We start from the raw sequence: 10558 nt of genomic DNA, 5'->3' as shown, positions 1-10558 counted from the left end.
TTCCCGTGACCTCGAGGAGGGGGAATCGGAGATGCACGCTCCTGACCCCGCCGCCACCCTAGGGGCCCGCGCCCGCGGCAGGGATGCCCGGGACCGGAGACGCGGCATGGAGGGCAAACACGGGCTCCCCAGAGAGGATGGGAGGTGATGGAAGGAAGCAGGCAGGAGCTGTGTGGAAGAGGGCAGGAGCCCCTGCACCGGAGGGGCGGGCGAGGATTATTGAAGGGACTTCCTTGCTCTGGCAGGCCAGGGTGGGGCGAATGATAGAAATTCTCCCCTCTCCTCCTGCCCCTCCCTGCCCCTCCGTGTCCTAGGAGACCGCGCTGGCGGGCCACTCCTCCCACCCACCCGACTGGTCCCTCCGGTCTGCGCTCCGGGGGAGTGGAGCGAAGGGGTGGGGAAGTGCACTTGGCCGGGGGGAGGGTGGAGCTGCCATCTGCGCAGACACCCAGCCCCTTGACCGCGCTGCCCGGGCCATGGATGTGACTCTGAAACCCCCTTGTTTCCCCAGGTCGTCCGGGGGCCCGCCATGCTGGTGACGGCCTACCTTGTCTTTGTGGTCCTCCTGACCTCCTGCCTGGGGTTGGAGCTGTCAAGATGCCGGGCTAAGCCCCCGGGAAGGGCCTGCAGCAACCCCTCCTTCGTGCGGTTCCAATTGGACTTTTATCAGGTCTACTTCCTGGCCCTGGCCGCCGACTGGCTGCAGGCCCCCTACCTCTATAAACTCTATCAGCATTACCACTTCCTGGAGGGTCAGATTGCCATCCTCTATGTCTGTGGCCTCGCCTCCACGGTCCTCTTTGGACTGGTGGCCTCCTCCCTGGTGGATTGGCTGGGTCGGAAGAAGTCTTGTGTCCTCTTCTCCCTCACTTACTCCCTGTGCTGCCTAACCAAACTCTCTCGGGACTACTTTGTGTTGCTGGTAGGCCGGGCCCTTGGTGGGCTGTCCACCGCCCTGCTCTTCTCTGCCTTCGAGGCCTGGTACATCCATGAGCACTTGGAGCGGCATGACTTCCCTGCCGAGTGGATCCCAGCCACCTTTGCCCGTGCTGCCTTCTGGAACCATGTGCTGGCTGTAGTGGCAGGTGTGGCCGCTGAGGCTGTGGCCTGCTGGATGGGACTAGGGCCTGTCGCGCCCTTTGTGGCTGCCATCCCTCTCTTGGCTCTGGCGGGGGCCTTGGCCCTTCGCAACTGGGGAGAGAACTATGATCGGCAGCGTGCCTTCTCGAGGACCTGTGCTGGGGGCCTGCGCTGCCTCCTGTCGGACCGCCGTGTGCTGCTGCTAGGTACCATACAAGCCCTGTTTGAGAGTGTCATCTTCATCTTTGTCTTCCTCTGGACACCTGTGCTGGACCCACATGGGGCCCCACTGGGCATCATCTTCTCCAGCTTCATGGCAGCCAGCCTGCTCGGCTCTTCCTTGTATCGCATCGCTACCTCGAAGAGGTACCACCTTCAGCCTATGCATCTGCTCTCCCTTGCTGTCCTCATCGTTGTCTTCTCCCTCTTCATGCTGACTTTCTCCACCAGTCCAGGCCAGGAGAGTCCCGTGGAGTCCTTCATAGCCTTCCTACTTATCGAATTGGCCTGTGGCCTATACTTTCCCAGCATGAGCTTCCTGCGGAGGAAGGTGATCCCTGAGACAGAGCAAGCTGGTGTACTCAACTGGTTCCGGGTGCCCCTGCACTTGCTGGCCTGCCTGGGGCTCCTAGTCCTTCATGATAGTGATCGCAAAACAGGCACTCGGAACATGTTCAGCATCTGCTCTGCTGTCATGGTGATGGCTCTGCTGGCAGTGGTGGGGCTCTTCACCGTGGTAAGGCATGATGCTGAATTGCGGGTGTCCTCGCCCAATGGGGAGCCCTATGCCCCTGAGCTCTAACTCTGTTTCAAGACGGGGCTGGGACAGACTCTTGAGTTCCACCTCTCCAGGGTTGTACAGATCTCTTGTTGACTGACTTTGGGACTATCTGGCCCCTCAGCCTGTCCTTGGGGACCCTCCTGCCAGTGCTTTGGGTTGGGGAGTACATGGGGGTGATATCCTGGAAAGAAGATGCCAAAAGTTGCCTCTGTGTTACTCCCTTTCCCTTTTCAATTTAAAAATAAACACTTTTCACTGATCATTGATTTGATTTACTCATCCTGACCTGAACCCACCTTAGTAGTTTCTGGTGGGGAGAAGATAGAGGTGGAATTATCAGCAGAATGTTTGTATTTGTAGCCTAAGACTGTATCCAGCTTAAACTGAGTTTTGGAATTTTCTGTAAGCAGAAATGGGTGGGAAATGCCTGAGGCTACTAGGTCCTCCATATCTTTTTAAAAAATATATTTTTATTGATTTCAGAAAGGAAGGGAGAAGAAGAGAGAGAGAGAAACATCAATGATGAGAGAGAATCATTGATTGGCTGCCTCCTGCACACCCCCAACTGGGGGGTCAAGCCCGCAACCCAGTCATGTGCCCTTGACCGGAGTCGAACCTGGGACCCTTTAGTCTGCAGGCCAACGCTCTATCCGCTGAGCCAAACCAGGTAGGGCGGTCCTCCATATCTTGTTACCCTGGGGACAGGCATCCTCTCCAGTTGCCAAGCAAAACCCTTGCTCCACAGCCAGGGTGAGACAATCTCTGGAGCATGTGGGGTGGATGCCCAAGCCACTGAGCAAAGATTCCAGGGGCTTGGGCTGCTTCTATATCCACCCCTTGGGGCAAATTCAGGGCCTTCCTACAGGAAGAAGCTTGCAGCTCCCCACATGCATGCTACCTGTCTTCTGCCTCTGAGGGCTGTGAAGGTGCTATTTGTCCAGCATCACTGGGCCCACTAGGTCCTGTATCTTTGCATGAAATCTAAGTGAAGGGCCGCCAAGGGGAGAGAGCAGTGAATGGCTGAGGGACTGGGACATCTTGTCAGTACCTGACTCTTCCCCACCCAGACTGAGTGAGGGTGAGGGAGCCATCAGGGCAGGAAACAGTACCAGTGGGAACACCAGTTTTGTGGGCCCCTCCCTGCCTCACCTCAGATGGTATCTGCCTTTACTCCTCCCACCAACACCTGGGCTTCTCAGGGGAAGCAGAGCCAACTTTAAGAAGGGTGGGGATGGAGGAAGGGCAGGCTCAAGGGTGTGTCCTGGAATGTGCTTGAGTTGGGCATGGGGGCCCACCTGTTCTGGAAAGGAATTGACAACCTTTCCCTGGGTCCCAGACTAATTCCCAGACAGGAAGATGCAAGATGCTCCAAGACCTGCAAGTAATAACCTGTGTGGAGAGATAACATCAACTGGTGCTAGAAGAATGCAGCATGGATGGTCTTCTGCAGGGTAACGCTGAGGGGGAGGAATGGGTGGTGGTCTAGGTCCCTACTTGGAGCAGAAAACAACAACACGTGTTCCCCCACCCAGACTGCAGGGAATACAAGTTGAGGTTAAGTACAGAAAAACATACCTTTGCCTTCCCCCACCTTGAAGCTAAGACGGAATCTGTTGCAATAACTCCACATCCTCTTTCTAGCCCTGAGCTGGACCTAGATATATTTTATTATTATTTGTAGACTTTCTGTTTCTCTTTACCATACTATGATCTCCTCAAGGATAAGAGGAAATGGTATGTTATTTGCCTTTGTCTGCCTGTATATGCACACAAGTGTGTGCTTTGCCCATAGCTGTGCTCAGTAAATGTCTGGAAAGGAGATGGGCTAGCTCACACCTGGCTTTTCAAGAGCTGCCCTTTTGGCAGCTATTAGACTAGAATTTAGAGCCTAGTTAATGATTAGTTGTTTTGGATAACAGTAGTTATTTACTGATGTAGGTATGAGGGGGCCCAACATTGCTAAGTGGTAAGGAAATTGGAGGGTAGACAGACCAATGTTCCTTTAACTTTGTCTCTGCTGAGTTTTCTTCAAAGGGGCTGGTGACATGGAGTTGGGAGGTTTTCTGTCAGATTCAACAGGGTATTAAAAACTCAAAGGCGCCCTGACCGGTTTGGCTCAGTGGATAGAGTGTCGGCCTGCGAACTGAGGGGTCCCAGGTTCGATTCCAGCCAAGGGCATGTACCTTGGTTGCAGGTACATCCCCAGTAGGGGGTGTGCAGGAGGCAGCTGATCGATGTTTCTCTCTCATCTATGTTTCTAACTCTCTATCCTTCTCCCTCCTCTCTGTGAAAAATCAATAAAATATATTAAAAAAAAAACTTAAAGGCATCTTTTAAAATATATATATATATATATGTATATATATATATGTTTTTATTGTTTTTAGAGAGAGAGGAAGGGAGAAGGACAGAGAGATAGGAACATCCATGAGAGAGAAACATCATTCATCGGCTGCCTCCTGCACGCCCCCCACTGGGGATCAGAGCCTGCAACCTGGACATGTGCCCTGACAGGGAATCGAACCTCGAACCATGACCTCCTGGTTCATAGGTCAATGCTCAACCACTCAGTCATGCCGGCTGGGCCACAAATATATTTTTTATTGAGTAGCTACTATATGCCATCCATGGTATTACTAGGGGGTAGTGACTTTTTTTTTTTTTTCACCCAAGAGGAAAATCCCCCTAAAGAAAGGATATGGCCTTCCTTGGCTGATGTGGCTCAATTGGTTGAGCACTGTCCTATCCACCGAAGAGTCATTGGGTCAATTCCTGGTCAGGACACATGCCGGAGTTGTAGGTTTGGTCCATGGTCGGGGCACATGCTGGAGGCAACAGATCAATGTTTCTCATATCTCTCTTTCCTCTCTAAAATCAATAACTTTTTATTTTAAAAAAGAAAGGATATAGCCCTAACTGGTTTGGCTCAGTGGATAGAGCGTCGGCCTGCAGACTGAAGGGTCCCAGGTTCGATTCCAGTCAAGGGCATGTACCTTGGTTGTGGGCACATCCCCAGTAGGAGGTGTGCAGGAGGCAGCTGATCAATGTTTCTAACTCTCTATCCCTCTCCCTTCCTCTCTGCAAAAAAATCAATAAAATATATATATTTTTAAAAAGGATATAGCAGGGGGGATAAATGGTAATGGGAAAAAATAAAAAACGAAAGGATCTGTAGCAAGTGAATTACAAAGCTAAAGCTAAACCTTGCCCTTTTTTAAAATATATTTTTATTGATTTCAGAGAGGGAGAGGGAGAGATAGAACCATTAATGATGAGAGAGAATCATTGATTGGCTGTCTCTTGCACGCCCCCTACTGGGGATCGAGCCCACAACCTGGACATGTGCCCTTGACCGGAATCGAACCCAGGACCTTTCAGTCCCCAGGCTGATGCTCTATCCACTGAGCCAAACCAGCTAGGGCTAAACCTTGCCTTTTGCTGCCCCCCAGTCCACCTTCTGTGACATGTACTGCCTGTGTCCCCTGGGCCTTTACCTACCTGACTTTCGCCCTCTAGTCTTGCTCCCTCATCCCAAACCCTGTCTCTGGAGAAGGCAAGAGAATGGGAGCATTTAGCCTTGGCTATCTGGTCCACTTTTGGGTGTATGCCCATATGTGTCAAATGAAGGATTGGTTTAGTAGCAGATGCACACTGCCTGAAAACTGCTGCTCATAACACTGCTAAGAGGCAGCATAGGGAACTAGTTAATAGCATGGAGACAGAGCTCAACTACCTGGGTTCAAATTTGAGCCTGTTTCCTCATCTGTAAGATGGGGATGATAGTATCATTTCTACCCTATAACGAATGCTCTTATAATATTAAATGCATTACTGTATTTAAGTGCTTAGAATAGTACTTAGTCCACAATGTAAGCACTACATAAGTGTTTGTTTTTATGTTTTTCAACTTTTTCAGCCCAGCTAAGCCCATCCGGATTTGGGTGTGAGAATGAGTGGATGGGGCTATAAAACTGGGTGTAGAACTTTCCAACACATCCCAGTGGTTGGGTGATTCCTAGCAGTGTTTACCCTTGATCCTGGCCCAGACAGAAGTATCCAGCTATCTGAAAGGCCTTCTACTTTGGGGCACATGAGCAGCTGAGTAGAATGTTAGTATGTTCCACTTGAACTCATTTCCTCTTCAAGTGGGAAGGTCATTTTGGTGTCAGATTTGATACACACCACCATCTTTTACTAAGAGGCTCCTGATTTTCTGATTTTCCATTCAGCTGGACACATGATTATTTGATTTGGAGCTTTTAAGCGATCCTGAGGAGAGCAGAAACATCACAAGGAACCAGGAGCCAATGGATGAGAGACAGGAGGATTGGGGCTTGAGAACCAACTGTACTGGGTTCTGAAGCTTGGAGGATGACCTCTTCCTGGAAATTCAGTCCTTGCTCAGGGATGGGAGGGGGTTTCCCAGCTAATGGCCATGGCCCTGAGGCTAGGTCCAGGTTTCATTCCCCATCTTATTTGCCTTTGTCTGCCTGTATATGCACACAAGTGGAAGTACATGGGGGTGATATCCTGGAATGTTTGACCCCCAATCCTGTGGTTCTCCCTGTCCCTTTTATTATTTTTTGCTACTACTTCCTTGACCCCCAATCCTGTGGTTCTCCCTGTCCCTTTTATTATTTTTTGCTACTACTTCCCCATAGAACTACAGAACAGAATTATAAAACAAGTTTGTTATGCTTGGGATCAGATCTAATGTTATAAAAATTATTTCACATTTGCTTTAAGGTGTTTATTTTTTGCAATACATTTATATGGGCTCATTGTAAAATAATCTAATGCAAATACAGAAAAAACACAATATGAATATGTGAATGTAAATCTGTAAATATGAATATGTGAATGTAAATCTATATACCATATATATAATGGTATATTAAAATACATATATTGACATAAATATATTACAAATATATACAGAAATATAAAATATTAAAAATGACAGGCTCTGCTCCATTAATCCCTCTATTCATACCATTGTTAAATGTTCTGGTTTAATGTTAGAGATTTTTTTTAATAAAAATGGAATTATATCACTCATGCTATTCCATAACTTGTTTCTTTTTTGTTTGATTGTTCTTTTTACATAAAGTATATCTTATTTTTCTTTTTAAAACAAAGACTATAACAATCATTCATATATCTCTGGTATCTTTATATGTCAGTACATATAAGACGTTTTTTAACGGCTGCAAAACATTGTTAGGGCTTTTGAAAAGCATTTCAAGGCTATTCTACTTCAGACTAGCAAAACCCTTGGAAGGTAATGAGGCTTGATGTTACTATCCCACTTCACAGATTAGTAATAAATTGAGCTGGGACTAAAACCCAGCTCCTCTGTCCGGGCTCAAGTTCAAAGCTCTTTCCACAATCCTGTGCTATCTCTTTATAAACTTGTGATTCAAGTGAGGAATTGAATTATGTGACTCAAGTTCAAATTGGTCAGCATTTATTGATCTCTTGATACTTACAGAATTTCCTACTTCTTATAAGTAGAAAAGAGTAATAAAAAAGGATAATTTCTCTGCCCTTGAGGCATTTAGAATAAAATATAGTACATTTTAAAAAGTCCTAGAACACTTGCTATGCAACATGTAAATAAACATTTATTGCTAAGGTATAGGCAAGAGGAACTGAGTACTGAGAAAATTGATATTTCATTGATCATTTATGAACTCTCTGCTGGGTCCCTAACCATAAAAGAGATATGTGTGTCATGTACACACAGCACCTGCATTAATTTTACCATCCCAATGTTGAGAATCCTTGGAGAAGTTGTAGTTCTTGTTTGTTTGTTTAAATAGTCTTCCCTACTAGATTTTCAGCTCCTAAAAGAAGTTGATGGTGATGAAGAAAAATGATGATAGAGAATGGTTTATTCGATAGAATTCATCAGGAAAAATCTAACTGCCAAAGACTAGAGTTTTGAATTGAATTCTTTGGTGGAGGAAGGAAAGAAAAGCAGAGCCAATTGAATCTGTATGTTTGGAGAAGTAGTTAGTATTTACCAAACATGTCATTAAAAACTAAGAAATATCCTGGTGAATGAGTTTTCCTAGTTCTTCCCGACACTCACAACCCCCATTCCACCACCTTATACTCAAGGAGAGCTAGATCCTCATTAAGGAGAGCTAGATCCTCTGTCTTCCACATACAATCCAACTGATGGAAGGAGCAAGGCTGGTAGGTAGAGAGAGTGCTGGAAGTCGCCATGGTACTCATGTTAGTACTCCCACAAACTATATTTTTAAAGAACTCTAGCCCAGTTTGGCTTGGTGGATACAGCCTCGGCCTGCAGACTGAAGGGTCCCGGGTTCAATTCCGGTCAAGGGCACATGCTTTTGGGTTGTGGGCTCCATCCCCAGTGTGGGGCGTGCAGGAGGCAGCCAATCAATGATTCACTCTCATCATTTGATGTTTCTGTCTCTCACTCCCTTCCTCTCTGAAATCAATAAAAAATATATTTAAAAGAAAGAATTCCAGCCCTAGCCGGTTTCGCTCAGTGGATAGAGTGTCTGCCTACTGAGTGAAGGTTCCCAGGTTCAATTCTGGTCAAGGGCACATGTCCTGGTTGTGAGATCAATCCCCAATAGGGGGCGTGCAGGAGGCAGCCATCTCATCCTTGATGTTTCTATCCCTCTCTTCCTCTCTGGAAAAAAAAAATTTAGTCTCTCTTTCTCCGCGCCGTGGGCCAGAGGGCACGGCTGTGCCCGGGAAAATGCCCGAGAACCCGCGGCTGAAGCTGCCCGAGGAACACGGCCACCCTAAGCCGGGACGGGTCTTCTGTCCTCTTTCTCTCATCGTGGTGGCGTCCAGGCCAGAAGTCAGCTGTCGTGGCGTCCAGGCCAGAAGTCGGTCTGGCAGACACCTGCGGGAGGCAGTGTGGTGTAAAAATATATATGATTTTAAAAAAGAAAAAATAAGTCCATGAAAGGCTATGCCCTTTTTTCTAATAACCCAAACCACTTGAGTTTCCAAGTAAGTTATTTTTGTTGTTTATCCTATTTCTCTTCTCTTGAAATTTAAACTCTCTCTGAACTCTGAATATAAAGGTAAGAAAGAGGCAGACGGCTGGCCTTGCCGATAGCGACTAACCCACCGGTAGCCGAGGAACTCGGTTTCGACTGGAAAATGTGGAGAAACTCGCGCCCCCAAGAGGTCTTAACGCCCGGATCAGCAGGACCGGGTAGGCTAGCATCCCGTGACGATGCAGCGCGACAGATAAACTACAACTCCCAGTGCTCCGCGCGGCCCGCCGGCGTTACGCAGCTTTCGTTGATTGGTCGCTGGGGATATTTGAAAGGAGGGGCTGGCGCGGAAACGAAGGTTACATTTTGGGTCCTTAGCGGAGTACTCAGCCTGGCGGGTAAGTCTTAGACCTGCAAAGGTGGGCACCTCTGGGGCAGCAAGGAGGAACTCGTGAACTTGTGTACGCACCAAGGTGAATGGCGTTCCCAACACTGACTTGAGGGAGAGGCGGGGGCGGCTCTGCCAGGGAGGGTCGGAGGTCTCGGGACGCCCTGGTAGGTGTTGAAGGGCTCTGTGGGGCATTGGGGTGGTGGGACGGGTAGAGTGAGTCCAGGGATCGGCCGCCTAGAAGGAAAAGCGGAAGTTTCGGTTTATAACGGGAGCCCGGCGTCCTGGCCTCGGCTTTTTTTCTTTAAGATTTCTAATGAGATTCTTTGCTCCTGCCCTTCATTTAACTCCATTACGAATCTTCTCCGCCCTCTCTAATCCGTCTCCTTTCCCCTAGCCCTCCAGCGCCATGAGGAGCTTTAAAGGAGTCAACTTTGGGACTCTGCTAAGCAGCTCGAAGGAAGCTGAAGAGTTGCTGCCTTTGACCCCCAATCCTGTGGTTCTCCCTGTCCCTTTTATTATTTTTTGCTACTACTTCCCCATAGAACTACAGAACAGAATTATAAAACAAGTTTGTTATGCTTGGGATCAGATCTAATGTTATAAAAATTATTTCACATTTGCTTTAAGGTGTTTATTTTTTGCAATACATTTATATGGGCTCATTGTAAAATAATCTAATGCAAATACAGAAAAAACACAATATGAATATGTGAATGTAAATCTGTAAATATGAATATGTGAATGTAAATCTATATACCATATATATAATGGTATATTAAAATACATATATTGACATAAATATATTACAAATATATACAGAAATATAAAATATTAAAAATGACAGGCTCTGCTCCATTAATCCCTCTATTCATACCATTGTTAAATGTTCTGGTTTAATGTTAGAGATTTTTTTTAATAAAAATGGAATTATATCACTCATGCTATTCCATAACTTGTTTCTTTTTTGTTTGATTGTTCTTTTTACATAAAGTATATCTTATTTTTCTTTTTAAAACAAAGACTATAACAATCATTCATATATCTCTGGTATCTTTATATGTCAGTACATATAAGACGTTTTTTAACGGCTGCAAAACATTGTTAGGGCTTTTGAAAAGCATTTCAAGGCTATTCTACTTCAGACTAGCAAAACCCTTGGAAGGTAATGAGGCTTGATGTTACTATCCCACTTCACAGATTAGTAATAAATTGAGCTGGGACTAAAACCCAGCTCCTCTGTCCGGGCTCAAGTTCAAAGCTCTTTCCACAATCCTGTGCTATCTCTTTATAAACTTGTGATTCAAGTGAGGAATTGAATTA

The 10558-nt window shown here is 46.7% G+C and overlaps 1 protein-coding gene across 1 annotated transcript; it reads left to right on the top strand.

Moving 5' to 3' along the window:
• Positions 1–472: 472 nt before the first annotated feature.
• On the top strand, positions 473–2123 carry MFSD5 (major facilitator superfamily domain containing 5). Its single transcript, XM_005869188.2, has one exon. It carries the CDS (start codon positions 530–532, stop codon positions 1880–1882), a length of 1353 nt encoding a protein of 450 aa, XP_005869250.1. The 5' UTR covers positions 473–529; the 3' UTR covers positions 1883–2123.
• Positions 2124–10558: the final 8435 nt, after the last annotated feature.

This window comes from Myotis brandtii, unplaced genomic scaffold, assembly GCF_000412655.1.
Source record: "Myotis brandtii unplaced genomic scaffold, ASM41265v1 scaffold29, whole genome shotgun sequence".
NCBI lineage: Eukaryota > Metazoa > Chordata > Mammalia > Chiroptera > Vespertilionidae > Myotis > Myotis brandtii.
Note: the sequence above shows the minus strand (reverse complement) of the source record. Positions and strands in the feature narration are given on the sequence as shown.